Consider the following 23,840-nt stretch of genomic DNA (forward strand, 5'->3'; position numbering starts at 1 on the left):
GCAAACTATTTTAAGAAGTCAAAACAGGGGGTGCCTGGGTGGCTCAGTCATTGGGCGTCTGCCTTCGGCTCAGGTCATGATCCCAGGGTCCTGGGATCGAGCCCCGCATCGGGCTCCCTGCTCCGCGGGAAGCCCGCCTCTCCCTCTCCCGCTCCCCCTGCTTGTGTTCTCTCTCACTGTGTCTCTCGCTGTCAAATAAATAAAATCTTAAAAAAAAAAAAAAAAAAGAAGTCAAAACAGGACACTTTTTCTCTCACTATAAGCTACGGGTGCTCATGTTGGCTGTAAAGGATCAACTATATTTTTAAATATTAATTTTTTAATGCACAAGTCATTTATTAACACAATTACATGGTTTAAACTCCAGCTAGTGATGTTATATGTAGAAAACGACACCACCCATATGTTTTTAAAGGGCAGCGGCTGGGGTTTTCTCAGATAATGAGTTAAATCATTATCTGCTGAGTTAGAGACCCTGATCAAAGACCATAATATAACACTAATCCTTGCTGATGACACTCATTTGCAGGAGGTTATGTAAGTACCCATTCAGAACAGTTTATGTGCTGTACTTTTTAAAGAACGAGAGGAGGCCTTTTGTCATCTTAGGCCCCTTTATCTGAGCTACACTACATAATCCCTTGTCTTATACCTTTGGCTCAACATTTTCTATATGTTTAAGCTATCAAGAATCATTTTTAATGTTTCCTAAATCACTTCTAGGCATAACTCCTTTGGCCAATATTTGTGGTTGTTAGAAATTAAAGGTGTGATCTCAATACTATGTGAAAATCAATGCAGTATTTGATTTTTAGGTTTGTCCTCTGATAAATAGATGATGTCCAGATATAAAGATTTATGGAATGTTATCAGTAGCTGAGTAATTCTGGCCATTATTGGAAGTTTTGTATATAAGAAGCAAATGCAACGTTAACCAAGATACTAAACATCAAGAGAAATATAACCTTGTTTCTGAGGAGACCGTGAGTATAACTTCTGCCGGGCAAAATTCATATTTGAATTATTGACCTCATTTTTTCCTATAACGCAACTCTTGCATTTTTTTAAAAAGCTTTCATATTTGTTGCATATTCCTCTTTATAAATGTGTCTATTTAAGTTAGGGCTCATTCTTCTAAGATCTTATTTATTTTTTCCTGGATTTTTTTATTTATATGTGAAATTATTAATTACTAGATGATAGATTTGCTTATTACTTACAGCGTTTTTATAGTGGGTGCCTAATGTGAACACTTCTGTCTCTTATCCTTCCTTTTGAGAAGCAAAAATCAGTCCTCTAGCATCATATGGGTTAGCTGTATTACTATACTCTATTAAATAATTTACTTTTATCCAGGTGCTATTGAATCAACCTTTATTGAAAGTTGCTAAACTTCAGAAGCTACTAATGAATTTCTTCAAATTATACACCCCTCCAAACAACTTTGGACCAAATTATATAAACCCCTGGCGGATGCCCCAAGCAGTTCCTTATAGGCATTGGCCTTAGGTCATCCTAAAGAAGCGTTATAGTGGAGAACATAATCATTGGAAACAGACCACCTAGTCTCAAACATGGGGTCAATTGCTTTCGACCTACCTATTGGGGAAGCCCTTATTTTTAAGCCTTGCCTTGTTTATCCATAAAATGGGGACTGAAATGTTGTCTACTTCGAAGGCTTATCATGAGAATCAAATGGGATGACAGTAATAATAACTGTATTTATTCAGTGTTTATGACATGCCTATCATGTTGTTAAGAACTTTCATTAACTTCATGGGTTTTGATAATAACTTTGGGACAGGCACCATTACTTGCTGTATTTTCTCGAACAGGAAACCATCTCAGCGAAGGCAACTAACTTCCACACTCAACATGCTGGACACACTCCCCAGTACACAGTGAGCCCTCTGCAAATGTTAGCTACTGGTATCATCTTAGAGCTGGTCCATGGGCATTTTGAGCACACCTAACCTGCCCCTGAACATCTTTGAGCCCATGTTTACAACTGGGTTGTTGGGACATCCTATAACTTAAACCATAGGTTAAGTGTCCTCACTTTACAATGCCAGATTACTTAATGAGGCAATAGATGGTATAAAATTATGGCTCCTTGAAATATGTGGTCAAACCCTTCTGGCTTGAATGTTAGAACACTGCTGGTTGGTCTTTATGTACTTTCTAAAATATCTTTGTAAAGACATGGTTAAAATTCCATTTGTAAGGGACACTATTATATCTAATCCTACACTAAATAAGTGGCCAAACTCTTAGACCAGAGGGTCAGCTTGAGGTCTGGAGAGCTTCAGTCTGGCTTTCCTGTAAGTTGCAAAGTATGCTAAGTGTTCTACATGAATTATGACAACTGGTTATACTGCCTGTGTTGAAACATCAGCAACTGAGAAATCACTACTTTCCAAAGAATCCCACTTGAGTCCAATGATTCGAATCTTACAAAGCTCTTCACAATACAGAATTAAAATCTTTCCACGTGTGACCTCCATATATTGCTCCTAGTACTCAGTAGTTTTTTTTTTTAGATTATTTATTTGTTTATTTGAGAGAGAGAGGAGAGAGAGAGCACGAGTGGGTGGGAGGGGCAGAGGGAGAAGGAGAAGCAGACTCCCCCCTGAGCAGGGAACCTGACGTGGGACTTGATTCCAGGACCCCGAGATCATGACCTGAGCTGAAGGCAGATGCTTAACTGACTGAGCTTCCCAGGTGTTCCAGCACTTAGTAGTTTCTTAACAAATATTTATTGAATGACTTATTTCTGACCCACTAAACATGAATTGATTTAAGACTGTCCGCCATATGGCATCTCTTCAAATATTTGAGGACAAATATCACTTCTCCCTTGAGGCTTTTTCACCAGCTTAATATCTGAAGCTTCTCAAACATGTAGTTGGTGATTACAACATAGAAGGGGGTTTAGATGTTCTGGGTCTAATGTCAAATAATTTGTCTATGCTGAGAAATAAGTGATAATTGCCATCACAAGATCAGAAAAGTAAAGGGCTATAAAAGTGGTCCTTTGGAAAAGGGTTATAAATTGTAATTTCAATAAAAGTGGAAAAATGGAAAAGAACATCAATTTAGTTCTAATAAGTTTGAGTGTAAGGGGGATTCTTTATTGTCCAAGAGAAAATGCTGACCAGCTGCCCCAAGCATCACATGTTGACAAGCAAGTCTGGTAAATTTTAAATTGGGCAACTCAGTTTTTCCAGGTAGCTCAGAGTAAAAAAATTAATTCATTCATTTTATAGCAAGCACATTTTGTCACTGGGCAGTATTGCTTTATAACTACAAGATGCCTAAAAATTTTGTTGTTCTAATTTTACTTTTCAGATGAGACCTTTTTAATTTTATAAATGGTATTACGTGCACTGTACTACATACACCAAAGGAACGATATTCTGTGCCTTGTTTTTACAATCCACCTAAGATAACTTTTCATATAAATACATACATATGTATCTCACTTTTTTCTCTTTGGGGAGAGAGTGTTATAGTATTTTCTTCTTTTTATTTTTTAATTTAAATACAATTGATATATAACATTTATATCCGTTTTAAGTGTACAACATTAATGATTTGCATATACTGTGAAATGATCGCCACAATAGATCTAGTTAACATCCATCACCACACATAGTTACAGAATTATTTTTTCTTATGATGGAAACCTTTAAGATCTACTCTCTTAGCAACTTTAAAAAATACAATACAATATTATTATTGCCTATAGTCTCCATGCTGTACATTATATCCCCCCGATTTATTTATTTTATAGCTGGGAGTTTGTACTTTTTAATCTGCTTCTTCCATTTCGTTCCTCCTCCACCTCCCTGCCTCTGGTAACCACCCATCTGTTCTCTGTATCCAGGAGTTCAGTTGTTTTGCTTTTTGTTTTGGTGTTTTTGTTTGTTTGTTTTAGATGCCACATATAAATGAGATCATACAGTATTTGTCTTTCTCTGACTTATTTCACTTAGCAGGATGCCCTTGAGGTCCATCCATGTTGTCCTATATGGCAAGATTTCCTTCTTTTTAAAGGCTGAGTAGTATTTCAGTGTGTGTGTGTGTGTGTGTGTGTGTGTGTGTGTGTGTGGCATTTTCTTTATCGATTTATCTATCAATGGACACTTACATTGCTTCCATGTCTTGGCTATCGTAAATAATGCTGCAGTGAACATGGGGGTGCAGATATCTTTCTGAGTTAGTGGTATTTGTTTTCTTTGGCTAAATATTCAGAAGTGGAATTGTTGAATTATATGATAGTTCTATTTATAATTTTTCTGAGGAACCTCCGTACTATTTTTGCACCAACTTACATTCCCACCAATAGTGAGTGCCCAAGGGTTCCCTTTTCTCCACATCCTTGCCAACACTTGTTGCGCTTGTTGTTTCTTGTCTTTTGGTAATAACCACGCACAGGTGTGAGGTGGTATTTCATTGCAGTTTTGATTTGTGTCTCACTTTTTTTTTAAGCAATATGCATGACATTCTGTTGTATGGTTTACACAATAATTTATAAGATTATGTTCTCTGCTGATAGGCACTTAAGTCATTCCCAATCTTTCCTATTATAAACAATGCTGTAGTGAACATCCGCAAACATATAGATGGTTTTAGACACATCTGTGGTTATAGACACATTTGTGGAATCAAGTAGAGTGAAAACATGCGAAGCATTAAAATACTTATGCTGACATCCACATGTCCCAGTTTATTGCCCAACAGAATATAATCAAACCTAAGCCTTTCTCTACTTTGCATGAAGGTAAAATTAGCACAAAAATACAAGTATTATGAAAGTATAATGGGCTAGTCATGGCACTGGTTACTCTTCTTTTTCAGGTAAGACAAAAATGTGGTTGCTATTAACAGTGACAAGTTTGATATCTGCACTTGGATCTACACATGGTTACTTTGGAAAATTACATCCTATAAGCCCTGAAGTGACTATGAATATTGTAAGTTACCAGGGTGGGGGTGGGGACACTATGGAACCAAGAGCAAGTGCCATGACTTAGAATCATGGCCAGTGGAAGCTTTTACATGACAGATCAAGAATAACTAACAGCATCTACTTACTGGATGCATTTAAAAACTCAACTAAATCTAAAAGCTTTGTTTTTCCTCGTCAGAGTCAGATGATCGCCTATTGGGGATACCCAAGTGAAGAGTATGATGTCGTGACTGAAGATGGTTATATACTCGGGATCAACAGAATTCCTTATGGGAAGAAAAATTCAGAGAATATAGGTATAATCCTCCCTCCCTCCCTCTCTCCCTCTCTCTTTTCTTCCTTTCATTCCATCCTTGTTTCCTTCCTCCCTCCCTTCCTCCTTTCATTTCTCCCTAAGGACTTAATGAGTCTTGCTCATTCTGGAAATGCAGCAATGACAAAACCTTATCTCCGGTCTTCAAAGAGATTACCATCAAGTCAATGAGATGCATGAACAGATGGTTATAATAATATGTGGTAAGTGCAAAGCTAGAACTCTCCAGAGGATATTGAACTGGAAGTTCTGGCAAAGGTGCCTAACTCAGCTAGTGGAGGTCAAGGAAAACGTGCTCTAGAAGTAATAACTAAGCTGAGTCCTGGAGGACCAGGAAGCATTAGCCAGGATGTGTATTACAGTAAGGAGGATGGGGAGGCGATTTGAGGCTCATTTCCCAAACAGATAAATGTCACTTAAATAAAAATTTATCTTGTTTTCATCGCGGGAAAATTGTGAAGTACAAAAGGATAAAATTAAGCAACATCACGTATCACTTTACCAGTCACAATCCACTTAACATCACGCTGAACTTCCTTAGAATATAAGTTTTTCAATAGCTTTCTGAGGTATAATTAGCCTACAATAAACTGCACATGTTTAAAATGCACAATCTGATACATTGTGTCACTTGAGAAACCACCACCACGATTAAGATAATATATTCAAATATTCAACTCAATCAAGCAAACGTATTTAATTCTAGTCGTCTGAAAGCCTATTTCTGTCTTCGTGTTTATCTGAGAATGAGGAATGAGTGCATAAAGCTTGGATATGATTTTCTCCCTCAGGCCGGAGACCTGTTGCATTTTTGCAGCATGGTTTGCTCGCATCAGCCACAAACTGGATCTCCAACCTGCCCAACAACAGCCTGGCCTTCATTCTGGCAGACGCAGGTTATGATGTGTGGCTGGGCAACAGCAGGGGAAACACCTGGGCCAGGAGAAACCTATACTTCTCCCCAGACTCAGTTGAATTCTGGGCTTTCAGGTAAAGAAAGGGGACAGGAAAGATGGACAATGAAAAATAAACATTGAGTCTAAAAAGCATGGGTATTCATGCATGCATATTCCAGTCCAGTCCCATTTTAATATATTACACTCTCGGTAGGAAGAAAGCAAGTCATTTTTATTCTAATACCTTCTTGGATTCTTCCATACACCTCAGTCCAAGGGTAGCTTTTCCTTCACATTTTCTATGATCTCGGTATGCATGATTAGCCCAATTTCCTGAATATGCTTTTCCAAATGGAATGAGAGAAATGACTGAAGTATGGAAATTCGCTGCCCGCCGCAGATTCCAAAAGGAACATCCGTGGAGATTTGGGAGGATGTCCAAATTCAGTTGGGGGTTCAAGAACCCAAGTCACCATCGAAAGTGAGGTGGGGGAGGGGGCGTGAAATCGGACACCGTGGAAAGCTTTTCCAGGGTTTCCTATCTCTGGCCCTCTTGTGCCCCATTCCTGGAAAGTGCTGATGGAAGGGGGAAAAGAAGAGATTTCGGTGATGCTGCTGAGGTACAGAAGGGCTCTGAGTGTTCCAAGACCTGAAAGGAAGCCCATGTCTCTGGAGTGGTGAGAAAGAGAGATAGGTCAGGTGGGCTCCGCGGGCCATGCTGAGGGCCTCAGAGCTCACCCTTCACGCAAGGAGAAGCCACTGAACAGTTTCCAACAAGGCAGTGGCAGAATCCCATTTTCATTTTCAACAGATTATTCTGGCTGATCTCTGGGGAGTAAAAGAGAGGGCGATATGATTCATCTCAATTGGCACCGGAACACTGCATACAAATGATGATTAAGTCTGACATTCATTTTTAGGGATAAAAAGAATCCCCACCTACAGATGCTCTCTTGTTTGGAGTAAGTTGCAGCTGTACTGTTCTGCTTCAGAAATGATGTCAGCTCTTGATAAAAAGCCACCCCCCCCACAAAAGCACCTGACACTAACTAATGGTCTATAAGCAGCAATGCTTAGAGAATCCAGGTTTCTCTTTCTCAAAGAGAGGTTTAGCTATAAATACGCTTGACTTTTAGAAATTATGGCAAGGAAATGTATTCAGTGTTATTTTGTCTTTGTTTTTCTTGCAGCTTTGATGAGATGGCTAAATACGACCTTCCAGCCACGATTGACTTAATTTTAAAGAAAACCGGACAGGATAAGCTACACTATGTTGGCCATTCCCAGGGTACCACCATTGGTAGGTAAAAGCAGCTGAAGCAGGTGGTTTTGTTTGTATAGACCCAGGCATGTTGGTCATCTTGCTAATCGCTTTCCGTTCATCATATAAAGGAATGGCTGCAACAATCCAGTGATATAGGGACAATTACCATTCCTACTCTATATATGGGGAAACAAAACACGAGGGTAGATAATTTGTGCAAGGTAACACAGGTAGGGCAAATAGGGTAGCTCAGATACCAGCTCAGGCTGGTATCAGGACTCCCAAGCCCATGCCTTGAGATACTGCACCTCCTGGCCTCTGGACTGAATGTCTTCCATCTATTCAACCACATTTATGGAGCACCTGCAATGTGTCCTAAGAATATAGCAATAAATAAAGGAGATGAAAATTTCCCTCCTTGTGCTACAGATACTCCAGTGGGGAGGCAGAGAAAGTAACAAGGATTAAAAAGTAAAATATAGAGTAGGTTAGATAATGGTAATGCTTGGGAAGCAAATAAATCAGGAAAGCCTATTAGGGAGCATCAGAGGGGACACAGCGAGTTCAGATAGAGAATACCACCAGCTCTCTGAATAAAGGCGTGAAGGAGGTGGGCGGTGGGGGTGAGCCATGTGTACACCTGAAAGACTGATGTTCTGGGAAGAGGGAACAGCAAGTGCAAACGGTCTGAGGTTGCAGCCAGTTCAAGGAAGGGTGATGAGGTGATTCATTGTATGGCTGAATCAGACGGAAAGCAAGAGACGAGATGGGGGTGTGGTCTAAGGAAGGAGGACTATTCGGGGCTTTTTGGCTGTTATGGGGATTGCAGCTCTTACTCTGAGTAAAAAGGGAAACCAGAGTAGAGTTTTGAAAAGAGGAGTACCAGGATCCGACCTCAGGATCCTCAACAGGATTAGAAGTTACAAGGTCCTGTTAACAGGATCCCTCCAGTTGCCAATGGGGAGAAAGAACTGGGTAGAGGACCTAGGGAGAGGACTCTTAGAGTAACCCATTCGAGGCATGCTTGTGACCTGGATGCGGGTGGGTAGCTGTGGTGCACGGTTAGGTTCTAAATGTGTTCTGGAAGTGGAACCTACAGGACTTGCCTCCACACTGGATACAGGGTGTAAGGGAAAGAGAGGAGTCCGGGATGACACAAGGTTTGTGGCCTGAGCACCTAGAGCAATGGAGATGCCCAACCCACGAGGGGGTCGGCTGTGAGAAGGGCTGATATGGTCCAGGGGCACAGGGGCTCTGTTCTCTTGCTGTTGGGTGTCGGATACCTGTTGGAGATCTAAGTGGAAGGCCAAGCAGTTGAGTAATGATACAAATCTGGAGTTCAGGAGAGAGGACTGGACTGAAAACACAAAATGTACGTGAGACAGGACGCAATAACCAATGGAGTGAGTTCAGGAAAGAGGAGGAGCCCGAGGACTAAGCCCTGGGCTGCTCTTAATTTAGAAGATGAGGAGGAGTCAGACAAAGGAGCTGAGGAGTCATGGTGACAGTGCTATGATGGAGCCAGGAGTCCCTGGTGCTCTGGAAGTCAAGGAGAGAACGTGTTTTAAGAAGGAGAAGGTGGTCAACTGTGGAAGAGGCTACTGATGAATCATGTGAACTGAAGTCTAAGAAGGGACCATTGGATTTGGCAGCCGGACAGGTGTAGGGAACCTTCCTAACAGCAACCTCAGAGGAGTGGTTGGGATGAAAGCATAATCCGGTGAGTTCAAGAGCGGACAAGAGAAAGCTATAAATGGAAGGAAAAGGGTGGAAGCAGAAGGCGAAGGTGGGGTCACAGGGGAGGAATAACGATGTGTTTTTACACTAGTCCCGACTCTCAGCTGATGACCTGAGTCCCTGCCATGAAGCTAGGCAATCAGAGCGTCCATATGTAGACATCTATGCAGGGAAGTGGATGAAGTTGGTGGCGGGCACATGGATCTCACCTACAGAATTTTAAAGAGTTGATTTATTTATTTGAGAGAGAGTGAGCATGAGTGGGCAGAGGGAGAAGCAGATTCCCCGCTGAGCAGGGAGCCTCACATGGGGCTCAATCCTAGGACCCTGGGATCATGACCTGAGCCGAAGGCAGATGCTTAACCGACTGAGCCACCCAGGCACCACTCTCCTATAGAATTTTAGAGAAAAATGTCAGTGACAAAGAGCTTCCCAGTGTCCTTTGTCATTACATCGTAGGTCATGTTCTCAAGGAGATGAGGATTAGTATTCAGGGTGTTTTATAAGTAAACACTGCTAGGGTAAAGGGCAGAAAAGCAAGACTAGGCAGAGGGAGAAGCTGGGACATGACGCGGTCCCCAAAAGGTCTCCGCCAACTCTGTCTGAGATGGCTCTTCAGAGTCTTTGAGTGGGACTAGGTGACCCACCTGCTGACCAGCCATTCAATGCAGACTGCCCTGGGAGGGGATTCCCTTGAATTCGTTGAGAACCTTGGATTCTCTTGGGCAAAAGTAAAATTAGAGAGGAGTCACAAACTTCCCTGCCTCTAGGGTTGAATAAATGCCTCGGACATGAAGAAGAATCTGGACAGTGCAGCACAGCATCAATCACATGTGGTCAGCAATCGACTCAAATCCTTTTTTTTTTTTTTAAAGATTTATTTATTTATTTATTTATTTATTTATTTATTTATTTATTTATTTTAGAGAGGGAGAGAGCATGCACACATTTGCGCAGGGAGACGGGCAGAAGGAGAGGGAGAATCCCAAGCAGACTTCCCACTGAGCATGGAGCCTGACATGGGGCTCGATCTCACAACCCTGAGATCTATGACCTGAGCCGAAATCAAGAGTCGGACACTCAACCAAACAAGCCACTCAGGCACCCCTCAAAATCCTTTGTTAAAAACGGGGAGATGTTCTAGATTACTAAAATTGACTCCTTCAGTTTCCAAAACCATACAAAACTTTCATTATTTTGGAGGGAAGTCTGCCTTAACTTAAGACACACTGCTGCATCTTAAAGAACACCCACTGAACAGAGTTAACCTTTCCTCGATGATCTAAGGTTATAAAATTATTGCCTTGAGATGCAATGCAACAGTTTCCTAGGATTTATTGAGATGAGTAGAACCGACACTAAATGACACCAAACTACCGCTCTTTGGAGTCATGTGAATTTTGAACATTCTACTCTTCTTTGTCACTAATGGATACCTTGTCATTGCTGTTACCACACTCATAGATTTCTGGGAGGTGTTTCTGCTTTGAATTTGCATCTTTTAATCTTCTGTGTACTGGAAAGTCAGATAAGTATCCTTGTTAGGATTGTGTCTCAAATAGGATTGTTTATTCTGAGCAAGCAAATGTATTCGGGGAAGTCACCTGTCCTGACAGTGAGGGGACCTATAGACACCCAAGCTAACTCTTCAAGTGTGATTCTTGCTTTTTCTGGGTGATAGGCTTGCTGTAATCTGCAGAATTAGGCAACCAAGAACACCATTCTTCCTTAAGCAGAATTAGGCTGAGGTAGGTGAGGTAGGTGTTTACATTTGAAAGTCTTTTTTATTTTTTTCAGGTCATTCTTGTGTCTAATCAATATGCCATTATAAACCGTGGGGAGAGATTATCCTATGTAGTTTGATTGTATAGAGTTTAGCTTAATAACTCTTTGATCACATCCCAATCTACTAATATGCTACCGTTCATAAGAGCAATCAATTACAGTCAAGAGTTGAGTATATTTACCGTGTGTAGATGTTTGAATTATTGTGTCTAGTCACTTGTCCAGCACTTACAATGTGACTAGTGTCCTGATAAAATACCTTCTATAACTCGCCTCACTTGGTTCCTAAAAAAACCTACTGAAGCACTCATTATTATTAGCCCCACGTTTCAGATGAGGAAAATGAGGCTCGTAGTGCTTAAGTGATTTGTCCAAGGTCACAAAACTGGTAAACCACGTAGCCAGGATTCAAATCTTGTTTGGTCAGATTTAAAACTTTTTCAATCTTCTCACTTACATACCCTACTCATATTAAATGCTAATTATCTCATTGTGATGACATGAATTTGAACTCATCAAATCCTATATGTAGTATAAATAACTCTTTATCACCCCATGCGAATTGTAAGTTGCCCTGTTTTCTAATGGGGTGATGCAAGAATTTATTTTAACTTTTTACAAGTTCTAGCCTCATGCATGTTCCTAGAGAGAATCTATGAAAATAAAACAAATACACTAAAATGTGATCACTCTGAACAAGTTTCTCTCTCTTAGTAAATGGCACTCTGAGTAAATCCAAAATAATGTCCACTTGTAAAACACACACACACACACACACACACACACACACACACACACACACACACACACTCCTTCTTCACTGGTTCCTTGTCGTTCTGTTTCAGGTTTCATCGCCTTTTCTACCAATCCCAAGCTGGCTGAAAGAATCAAAACCTTCTCTGCATTAGCTCCAGTTGCCACTGTGAAGTACACCAAAACCCTGCTAAACAAACTCATGCTTGTTCCTTCATTCCTCTTCAAGGTATGCGATTCGCTTTAACTGAATCTAAGATATCAAATTGTCCTCGGTCTCAGAGTGAGGGAAAGAGAAGAGAAACACCACGTGGACAACCATGTTTCTGGCCAAGAGTGGAAATGTGCACATGCGTGCTTGAGTTCTTGACTAGCACTGACCATGGTTGAATCCCCATTACAACCGCTGAGATCCCCCTTTATTTCTGCATTCTCAGTTGCTTTACATAGGTTAGCGATACTGGGAGTGTTGGTCCCCTTCACAAACGTTTCGTTTCCTTCATAGCTGTATGAAAACCATGATTCAGGGAAGGAGAAATAAAAACAAAACCAGTCAAAGAAGAAGCCTAAATCACCTGCACCAAGAAAACCAGAAAGGGGGAGGGTAGAAAAAAAAGCGAAGGAGAGGGAAAAAGAGAAACAATGCTCCTTGAGGCAAGCACCTTGAGACCCTTCATCAAATGCCCTTGGCTTTCCAAAACTTTTCTTAAGAGCTTCCCCTTTAAATGGGGTTCCAGAGGGCAGGAGTGTGGATTGCAATAACCCGTAAATATTAAGTGTCTTGTATAGTAGGCACACATCAGAGGGAATTAAAGATCTTTGTTTTTCCAGCACTTAATCACCTACATCTCCCACTTACCGAAACCAACTCACACAGACACTGACACAACTTCCTTCAGGAAAACAGTTTTACTGCAGGCCCTAGAACATAATGATTGCTATTTCCTTCTGTGGTTTTGTACTATTCATTTCTTTTCACTCTGAACTAACTTGTATGTCGAAAGCCTGAGACTTTATCTACAGTCAAACTACATTTGTAAAGCTTTTGTTCAAAACGTGAAAATTTGGGATGAACTTGAGTATCATGACTGGCTGCATTAATGCAGGTGTTTCTTTCCTTCCTGTGCTCAGATTTTCTGATAGGCAGTGTAGATAGTTGGTTTAAAAATAATAATAATAAGTGTTAGACCTTAAGTCAGAGGCTTGAGGTTTGGGTCAGGATGCTAGCTTTAGAGAATTTATGAACTTTATAGTCAGATCTAGTTCGCACAAGATCCCAACTATTTCTTAGCCTCCCATTTCCTCATGCATAATATGGGGATAACCAAATGTCTTTTCCTCAAGAAGAGTTGAGGCAAATCCTTCCAAAGTCTTTGCTGAAAATATGGCTGAGTCACCATTTTGGCTCTTGATCTTGTCATGATTTATTGCTGAAATAACACATCTTGACACTTAGTTATGACATCCTGCCACGTTGTTTCATGATTTTATTTCATAACACTTATTAGCCCAACTAGACTGTAACTCTTTGTGTCTTATACTTCTTCTCGGCAGCCACTACGTTTCTCAATGGAACAGTAAGTATTCAAGGTTGGTCATCTGCCCGGTCCATTCCCCAAATTTATTGTGGGAATTAAATGAGAAAAAGTATATGAAATTCCTGAAACAACATAAAGAAATATGAAAATCTCATCAGCCATTTCACACCTGTACCAGTAAACTAGACAAATTAATGAGTCTTCTCTGCTGCTTAATTTTTACAAACCTCTACTGATGCTTTTATTTTTCAGCTTATCTTTGGTGACAAAATATTCTACCCACACCACTTTTTTGATCACTTTCTTGCTACTGAGGTGTGTTCCCGTGAGACGGTGGATCTCCTCTGCAGCAATGCCTTATTCATCATTTGTGGATTTGACACTAAGAACTTGAACATGGTTTGTATGCATTGACATTTCTTTTTTTTTTTAAGATTTTATTTATTTATTTATTTGACAGAGAGACACAACGAGAGAGGGAACACAAGCAGGGGGAGAGGGAGAGGGAGAAGCAGGCTCCCTGCTGAACAGGGAGCCCGATGCGGGGTTTGATCCCAGGACCCTGAGATCACGACCTGAGCCAAAGGCAGACACTTAACGACTGAGCCACCCAGGTGCCCCTGCATTGACGTTTCTATTCTGAATATTTTGAGCAAATTTTGATGACTTGTCCTACCATCACTTAGACATGGTATTCTAAAAAAACAAAAAAACAAAACAAAAAAAAACTAGGAGTAGTGGGTGCCTGGGTGGCTCAGTTGGTTAAGCTTCCAACTCTTGATCTCAGCTCAGGTCTTGATCTGAGGGTCGTGAGTTCAAGCCCTGTGTTGGGCTCCATGCTGGGTGTGGAGTCTCCTTAAAACAAAAACAAAACAAAAAACTAGGTGTAGCTTCAGAATTGTGTCCATGCTATGTAGATAAGCCCAAGGGAAGTCACATCATTGCTCCCAGTTTCATTCCCTCCAGCTCCCTGCTGTCACCCAAGTGCCCCCCTAAAGTAAACACCATGTAGAAAAAGTAGTAGATAGTGAGCACTACTCACTTCTGACCACCTAAGTAATTGATGTAACATTTCAATTCTGTGAGGGGACTCAGTGAACCATATATTTTGGCAGGCTCCTCTGCCAATGTCTAAGCATTGAATAAATGTCCTTAATGCTGATAGTCATTCCCATAAATTTTATAAAATTTATTTCACAGCAACTCTTTATGTTAGCTTTTGTCCATGTTCTTTATCTGGCTATTTCACTTGCTTTGAATTGGGTTTGGGTTTTAAAACATATACGACAAAGTGCAGTATCAAAAGTAGTGAAGAGTATGGATTCAGGGTAAGAGCCTAAATTCAAATCCTATCTTTGGAGCTGAGTCGCACTCATCTGTCTTGGTTTCCTTGTCCACAATGTATTATTGTGGAGATTAAATGAACTAATACGTGTAAAGCATGGAGAATATAGTTCAAAGCATATGGCTCATAAGAATAGCATATGTTTTGCTACTAATACTATTATATACTGACAATTATCCTCCCTCAGAGTTGTCGGTTAAGTTATATGCCCTTGAACACCTAAGAAAACCAAGTTCATTGACAAGAAGGTAAAATTCTACCTTCAGGTAGAATACTCGCCAAACAATATTTATTGGGGCACTACCAAGTGTTGTAGCTACTGGGAACACGAAGGTGAAAACACAGATACGTTCCTGCCCTCATGGAAATCAAGGATATCCAGTCCTCTTTCTCAATGTTGATCAGAATCTTTGGGTATTTTAAAATATATATGAACAAAGGGAATTTTCCTTAGTTTCTATTTTGGATGGTAAATAAAAGTCTCATCCTTCTGTCTTGCAAGCGATTCCCTCTCCATGGATTTGGGAATGGCTGCCATTTTGTATGTGGAGTATGACGGAGCCATCTACCCTTGTCACACTAAGAAAAGGCAGAACAAATTACTGCATTCCATTCATAAGAGCCTTCTGAGAAAAACCATAGTAAAAATAGAGACGAGGAGCAAAGGAAATTAGAGATTTCATCCTTCTGCATGAACATTATGTGAAGAAAGATTTCATTCTTCTATGATAATGGTCAATTTGTTTGCCATTAGCCATGGTCCTCCATAGAGTGGCACTAAGACCCACTATGAACTAGTCTATGCAAGCTGAGACACAGATTTCAGTTTGTTGTCTGGGGTCTGATCATGGTGGATTAGGACACTGATAGGATACCAGGATGGCACAACCATTGTAAATATCCTGTACGTGTATACTGACCATCACATATATGATGTGTACATACATATGTCTCCTTATATATGCATACAGAGGTCTGCAAAGCAAAAGGCTTGTGTGTGGACATGACATCTACAGCACTCCGGCACTGGGTAGAGAAGAATGGAAGCTGAGAATTTAGAGATAGATTAAAGTCTCTGGCTCCACCCTGATAATGAGCTGCATGACATTGGACATTTCTCTAAACTTCTCTGAGCCCCGATTCCCATTTTGATAAAAGGGATGATGAGTTCTCCTCATTGAGGGGCTACAAATCAAACAAACTGGCTCATGCAATTATGCTTTGCAAGATCTAAAGCAGCATACAACTGTGTTGCTCATCTCCTTTGGTAAATGCTGCCTTTAGGCACTTGACCTGGATCAGAAAAACTTAAATCTTAGCTGTTTTTAAGAAACCAAATATACAACTGTGGGTGCCTTTGCTTTCTAGAGTCGCTTGGATGTGTATCTATCACATAATCCAGCGGGAACATCGGTTCAGGACGTCCTCCACTGGTCCCAGGTATCATTTCTCAAATGCTGTTAAAACTTCTTTTGTGTACCGGAACCCCTGGCACTTTACCAGGGGCACTGAAAATAACTATCAGTCCATGTGAATGAAAATCCTATGAGGGGCTCCTGGGTGGCTGAGTCAGTTGAGCTTCTGACTCTTGATTTTGGCTCAGGTCATGATCTTGGGGTCATGAGCTCAAGCCCTGCCTCAGGCTCTGTGCTGAACGTGGAACCTGCTTAAGATTCTCTCTCTCTTCCTCTCCCTCTGCCCCTCCCCACCCCTCTCGTGTGCGTGCATTCTCTCTCTCTAAAATAAATAAATAAATAAAATCCTATGAAAACAGTCACTTTGGGGAGCAAAGAAACGAATGATTTTTGATGACTGGGCATGTGAGAAAAAAGTATTTCAAGTAAAGCCACATTTAAACTTGTATAAATATCTGGTCCTGGATGGTCTTGGTTTTTGGAAGGAGAAATATGTTTCAAAAATTGTTTAAATCAAAAATAAACTAACTGGAAGTGTCTGAATTTTGTTTTTCACATAGCAAGGAGAGTTTTTATTTCCCTGTGTTCTTCATTTCTCTACATTAGGCCGTTAAGTCTGGGAAGTTCCAAGCTTTTGACTGGGGCAGCCCGGCTCAGAACATGCTGCACTATCATCAGGTAAGCTTCTTCAAGTTGAAATTGTTCACATTTTGAAAGACAAAGATATAAAAGGTTAAAGGTAAAATTATGATAATCATGCATATATTTTCCAAAGGAATGTTGGTGCCCAGACTCATCCTTAAGGAAATTAGAAAGTAGACAATAATTTCCTTGGAATCCCTTCATCATGCCAGACATCACCCCGTCTCCATTCTCCCTCTGTACACTCTGCTCCATCAGCTGCGCTCAGGGTACCACACCACCGCGTGCAAGAACCTCCTAGAACACATCACCCCTCACCCCCTTACACAGCCCTGTCCTGTATCCCAGCCGTCCAGCACACAGTCCTCTCCTTTCAGAAGTGCAATTCGCTGATACAACAAGCCAATAATTCAAACTGTTCATGAGATAAAGCTGGAATCTCTGATCTTCTTCAACAATAGCCCCTCCTTTGTCAACAGCCAGAGAAGTGATTCCACCATATTCCCAGAGGTAAGATGTTAGGATGGCGTGCTTGTAGGTCAAGGCTGGAGATATTCCTCAGCAGACAGGGGCCTTCTTAGAGAGGCAGACATACTGGCCACCCCGTTGCCCTTGCTGCTGCTTTGGAGTCCATCCTCTCTGGGGCCCCCCGAGGCGTTGAGACAGGAATTGCTTCATCGCTCCACCCAGATAGGGAATGAGGCAATGTCTGCAAGCCCTCAGCTCAGGGTACACCCTCAGACCGTCACTGGCTACATTTGAATGGAGAGCTACTCTGCAGTTTTTATAATTTTCTTCTGTTCCTTCTTACCCCACCCCAAATTTTCCACCCAAGTATTGGCCGAGCAGCCCTACTGACTTTCATCTGCTTCCACAACTTGATGTTTACAAGGGATTTCTATCTCTTCACCACAATATCTTACGTGTAGAGAAGACGACCCCCCTTTTGTGACATTTTTGATGTCTTTAAAGAGGTACCATCAGATCAAACATTATTGAAAACACTTTTCCCCCCAACCATTGCCTCCTCAAACCCCCAAAACACAGTCATTCTTTGCATCTACCTTTCTACTGGGCTCTGTCATCAGAGACTTTCATCTTAAAGGACCCAAAATAACAAATCCCAAACCCACCTTCCCTCCAGCCAAGCCACAAAACAGCACAGATGGTCTTCAACTAACTGAGCAGTGACACTAATTTAAGAGCCAGAAGCTAGCATCTGGAAAACTCTTTGAACAATGGAGCATGAATAAAGGAAAGTGGGCTTATTATTATGAGTATTCTCCACACCCCTTTCTCCACTATAATAAAGTGTTAAAATACTATGGAAAATTATATATGGTGAAATATTTTGCTATGACACAAGTTGGCTATTACATAAAGTGAGAATATAGAAAAATGTAGTATATTGGATTAGTGATCTTGAGAATATGATCTAAAAAGCTAACAAAGTTCTCTGTGGGTAGTGGTAAAATTGGTGATGATTTACTTATTCCCTTGCCCTGCTTTGTAAACCTCTTTAAAATCTACGTGTAAATGGTGATCTTCTAGAAATAGCAAATGGGACTGATGATAGCTTTTATCAGAATTTTAACCAATATTAAGTAAAATCAGGTAAGTATTCAACAAATGCAACCCCTTCAATGAACTGACTGACCTACCAACTGACCATACTGGTGAATCAATACAAAGCCAAAATAAATGACTCAAGATATTTCGAGATCATACTTTAGAGTGCCTGGGTAGAAAGAGTCTATTACAGTTAGAATCCAGTCAAATCCACTTTCTTGAGCGTGGGTAGAAATCTAAGTTTTTAATTTGTAAAGAATTGTTATCTAAAGCCTTGCTATTCAAGGCATGGTCCAGAACCAAGAGGATCAGCATTCACCTGGGAATGCAGAATCCCAGCTCTTCCCCCAGATATACCGAATCTTCATTTTAACAAGATCCGCAAGTGATTCACAGGCCCTTTCAAGTTTGAGAAGTACTGACCTAAAACATATCGCATCCACTTTGCTGTGTGGATACAGGTGACTTTCTCTGAGGAATCACTGGTAAGAATCTCCTTCTAAAACTCCATCATGCCATGTGCAACAACATGGATCAAACTTGAGGGCATTATGCTAAGTGAAGTAAGTCAGACAGAGAAAGACATATACTGTATGATCTCACTTATACGTGGAATCTGGAAATGAAAACAACGGCTGAGTTCATAGATACAGAGAACAGATGGCTGGCTGCCAGAGGTGTGGGGGACACAGGGTGGGTGAAATGGATGAAGATGGTCAAAAGGCACAAACTTCCAGTTTATACAATAAATAAGTCCCGAGGATGTCGTGTACAGCATGGTGACTGTAATTAACAATGCTGTATTGTCTATTTGGAAGTTACCAAGAAAGTGGACCTTAAAAGTTCTCATCACAAGAAAAAAATTTGTAACTATGTGTGGTGATGGACATTAACTAGACTTATTGCGGTGATTATTTCACAATATATGCATCTATTAAATCATTATGTTGCACACCTGAAACTGATACAATGTTATGTGTTAATTACACCTCAGTAGAAAAAGTCATCAGCCAATGCAATATCCTCTAGCAAAGGAATAAGTATTGGGCTTTAAAGTGTAGTTACCTATAAACACTAGGGTTCTTTCTCTCTTGTGTTTTAGCCCACACCTCCCTACTACAACTTGACGGACATGCATGTGCCAACTGCAGTGTGGAACGGAGGCAATGACTTGTTGGCTGACCCTCAAGACGTTGACCTTCTGCTTTCCAAACTACCCAACCTCATTTACCACAAGAAGATTCCTCCTTACAATCACTTGGATTTTATCTGGGCCATGGATGCCCCTCAAGTAATTTACAACGAAATCGTTTCTATGATGGGAGAAAATAATAAGTAGTTCCCCATTTAAAGAATTATCCATTTATTGTTCCGGAATAAGTTCTTCTCTCTCACATGGTGTTTGGGATACAGGGATTCTTTCTGTAATTTTGACTTCAGAAATATATTAGCATCAACGATCTTTCCAGGTGTCATTTTGAATGTCACAGAAGTTTTACATTTTTTTATTTTTCACTTAAGATGGGTCTTGAAACACTTGGAAGAACACATTTGTGGGGAGGTGAAATGTCTCTCTCAGTCCTTCCAACCCAATGATCTTCTAAACTCAACACAGATTGTGAGACATGAGTCATGAGTGTTACCAAAAGATAGTCATGGGATAGAATACTGACCTCTCTGGTGCATGCTTGAGATTGAGTACATTGCTTTCTATGGTCTGTTGTTGCTGAAGCTCACTCTGTCCCTCTGTACGCTGGTGATATTCCTTGCTGTTTTGCCTATTTAACCCCATGAAAAGGCAAATTAAGCTATCAGCTGAATGAAGGTCAGCTCACTTTCACTTCCTAGGGGGAAGAGAGCAACTGGCAATAGGGAGCTGTGGTTCTGGAAGTTGGGCCACAAGGTGTGTTCTCCATCCTTCCTGCTGTTCTACCCCCGATCTCTGGACTTTGGCCACAGAACATGCGACAACCAACCGTAAGATTTTTTACATTACCGTCACCATTCTGGCAACCACAGGATCCAGAAACACCCCCACTGATAGTTTAAGTCAGAAGATACAACCACCACCAGTTGGTGCACCCACCCCCAAAATGGCTCCTCCAAACTTCCAGAATCTCCAGTAAGCACAGCCTCACCTGAGAAATTCTATCAACCCTGTAATATCGTGACCGCATATTTTATAAAAGCTTTTCGGGTCACACATATCATGCTATGGGTAGGGTTTAATGTATGAAATACAAATGAGATCAAGAGTATCTTGTACCCACGTTGTATATAGAACATAGTGAGTAGTCACAAAAATCTGTTAATGATTTTCAACCCTTTGCTAGAAAAGCCCAAAGCCTTCTTGCTTGTTTCATCCCCTTTATTTTGAAAGTGGCCGCAAGAGATTGTTAAAAGAAGATCATTTAAAAGTCTTTATTTCAGTGAACTTTGTTGGTGGGCTTTAACCAACTGTCATGAGACTCTCAGGGACTAGTGACCAATATTCCTGGTGGCGGAGCTGGTTAAGGAGTCAGATGCTTCAGCAACTCGTCCTTCTCAAGAAGAGAACAATCCTTATATTCGTATAGTCGCCTGTGCTTTTGGAGCTAACTGCCTTTCTTTTAGACTGCATTTAGCAAACAGGGGCAACTTTGGTTTTGGTTGTTGAACACAAGTAAATACATTTGTTCCTACAGAAGCTCTGCTCATATCCCTCATTCCTAAATCTGACCTGTCCAACTCTCAGCTGATCTTCAAGGATTTATTTCTCTAGCTACTACCTTGCTCCCTATATTAACTTGAAGGAAACTTAAGACATGACATATTTCACCCATGAGTATTTCAGGATGTATTTCTAGAAGATCAGGTCTCTCTTTCTAACATAACAAAACCATCATCACATCCAAAATTTTCCTAATATCATTAAACATCCAGTCAGTGTTCAGATTTCCAATTGTCTCATAAATGTCAAATTTTTTTACAGTTTGTTTGAATCAGAACCCAAATAAGCTCTTCACTTTTTATTGGTTGATCTGCCTCTTCTCTCCTTAGGTCTGTAGGTCATCTGCCCCCTCTCTTTTTATTTCTTGAATTTTTTTTTGGTTATTGTTAATGAAACTGTATCTTTGGCTTATAGTTTCATACCGTTGAGATTTTGCTGATTATATTCCAGTTGTATTATTTAACATGTTCCTCTCCACTTCACATCTCCCATAAGTCAGGATTCCTAACCCCCAACACTGTGGACATTTTACTTGCAAGATAATTTTGCCCAGATAATCCCGGGCATTCTAGGATTTAGCAGCATCTAGGTAGGTGGCCTCTACCCAAATTAATGATAACTAAAAATGTCTCCAGACATTGCCAAATATCACCTTAAGGGGAAAACTGTCCATCGTCCCCGCCAAGAGCCATTTTTGTGAATTATAACCTTGATCACATCGAGATCATTTTTGGAAAAGCTACTTCATAGACGGTATTGTGTTTTTCTAGAATGAGGATCAGAATGCAGAACTGCTCATCATTCAGGATGTCAGCAATGTCTTTGCAGCACCCAGATTCAGCTGTTCACTAGGGGTTAGGGAACGATGATATTCTAGCTGAATCATTTTTTCTTCATTTATTAGCCGGGATACTTCTGTAGGAGAAAATTTTCTTCATATATTATTTGGCTACCCAAAATATATGATTCTTTCCCTTTTTCAATTTCCAAAATGAGTTTTCCTTCTTTTAGTATCGTAATCCATTAATGTTCCTTTGCATATTTGATGTGTTTCAATGCAATGCAATTTTTATTCTTAGAGATATTAAAATTATTCCCTTCTACTGCTTGTGAGAGCCTCTAGGAATGATTCCTGTGTCCTTTAGACCTGTCATCTTGTGTATTTGCCTCCCCTGCTCTGGAATCAGTTATTTCTCCAAGAAGCCCTGGCTCCTTTTAAGAAGCCTCATTCCACTAGGGAGGGTGATCATTGTTATTGGGTTGGTCATTGTTTTTAGGCTTTTTCAATGAAGAGAGCTAGGTAATTTTTTTAAGATAAACTACATCACGGAGTGTCTAGGTGGCTCAGTCGGTTCACTGCCCAACTCTTGGTTTCAGCTCAGGTCATGATCTCAGGATTTTGAGACTGAGCCCCACATCGGGCTCCACACTCCTTGCAGTCCCCTTGAGATTCTCTCCTTTTCCCTCTGCCCCTTCCCCCATTCACACTCTCTAAATAAATAAATAAATAAATAAATAAATAAAATCTTTACAATAAAAATATATCAGACTTTTATATCCATTTTCTGTCAATTTTTTAAAAATATTAGCTCTTCATCCTCAGCTCCACCATATCTGTGAACACATAATGCTTGAACTGGTGCAGTAGCATCTTAAATGACCTTCCTTTCTTTAGTCTCTGTGCTTAATATTTCAAATTGATTCCTAAGAGCCTCTCCATTCTTCAACTTCTTAAATTCAAATTCCTCAACCTGCCATCCCATGTCCTCCTTAACCTAGAGTTACTTATCTATAACTATCTCTTCCCCAACTACTTTAACCAGTAGCCTCCCTTCTAGTCAAATCATCTCTTCCTTGTGTCTCAAGTATCCCTCTTAATTTGCACCTTCATATCATTGCTCACCTTCTCCTCCAAAATTCTTCCTAATTTATTGTGGGGTTGCAAGTAGGTTTCTGTGTTCTGCACGTAACTCGCATGAAGACCAATAAAAATGAACAGAGAAGTGTGTTGTCATCTAAAACTTACCAGAAATAATAAGACTCCTATTTTTAAACATCATGGTATTTTAAAATCAAAAGAGCTAAGCAACTACCCACTTTAGTCCCAACATTCTCCCAGTGAGGTTATTAAAGTTCACAGAGATTGAGTCCCTTAATAAGTTGACACCATCAGAGTTGGAATCCACATACCCTAGTCCAATTATTCTCTTTTTGCTGCACAAAGATGACATAAATAGCTCTGTTATGTTCCCAAATTAAATGTTTCTAGAATTATCTGAGGGAAAGAATGAGGGAAACTGCTGAGGGTTTTGTGAAGTATTATTCAGGCTAATAATACTGAATATCTGAGCTCCTAGGCTCTATGCACATATCTTGTGAGAGAAAAATGCCAGTTGAATTAAGTTTTCCCTGAAAGTGTGAAAGGAAGTAGAAGTAGCTGGATAGACATTAGGATGGGAAAGAAGAGGGGCGCCTGGGTCACTCAGTTGGTTGAGCATCTGATTCTCGGTTTTGGCTCAGGTCATGATCTCAGGGTCGTGAGACTGAGCCCCGTGTCAGGCTCCACACTCAGCGGGGAGTCTGCTTGGGATTCCTTCCCTCCCCGTCTGCCCCTCCCCTCGCTCGCACACACACACACACACACACTCTCTCTCTCTCAAATACATAAATAAAATCTTAATAAAAAAGAAGAGAAAGAAGTGGAAACAAGAAAAGTCAAGAGAGCAAGATATTGAAGGTATGGGAAGGATTTAAACCTCCAGATGTAAACCTCACCTGCTTTGCCATGTTTCAATTGGGCATTGTCCTAGCCCAACTCAGAGACTGTAAAAGCCAAATAATCTAAGCCAACAGAGAAGAGCATTTCAGGCATACAAGTAAGATGCCATTCTAGAATTTTCT

General features: G+C 40.5%; 1 protein-coding gene across 2 annotated transcripts; it reads left to right on the top strand.

The window, feature by feature from the left end:
• Nucleotides 1-4,871: 4,871 nt before the first annotated feature.
• Nucleotides 4,872-19,568, top strand: LIPF (lipase F, gastric type). 2 transcript variants are annotated; one of them, XM_025850953.2, is made up of 9 exons: nt 4,872-4,976; nt 5,151-5,268; nt 6,077-6,275; nt 7,372-7,481; nt 11,813-11,949; nt 13,511-13,657; nt 15,972-16,043; nt 16,625-16,696; nt 19,332-19,568. In XM_025850953.2, exons 1-9 carry the CDS (start codon nt 4,872-4,874, stop codon nt 19,566-19,568), a joined length of 1,197 nt encoding a protein of 398 aa, XP_025706738.1. The 2 variants fall into 2 exon arrangements, with proteins under 2 accessions (XP_025706738.1, XP_025706739.1); XM_025850954.2 differs by having other exon boundaries at nt 6,176-6,275.
• The last annotated feature ends 4,272 nt before the right edge of the window (nt 19,569-23,840 follow it).

This window comes from Callorhinus ursinus, unplaced genomic scaffold, assembly GCF_003265705.2.
Source record: "Callorhinus ursinus isolate GAN/ISIS: 27379988/994484 unplaced genomic scaffold, GSC_fseal_2.0 scaffold32, whole genome shotgun sequence".
Taxonomy (NCBI): Eukaryota; Metazoa; Chordata; class Mammalia; order Carnivora; family Otariidae; genus Callorhinus; species Callorhinus ursinus.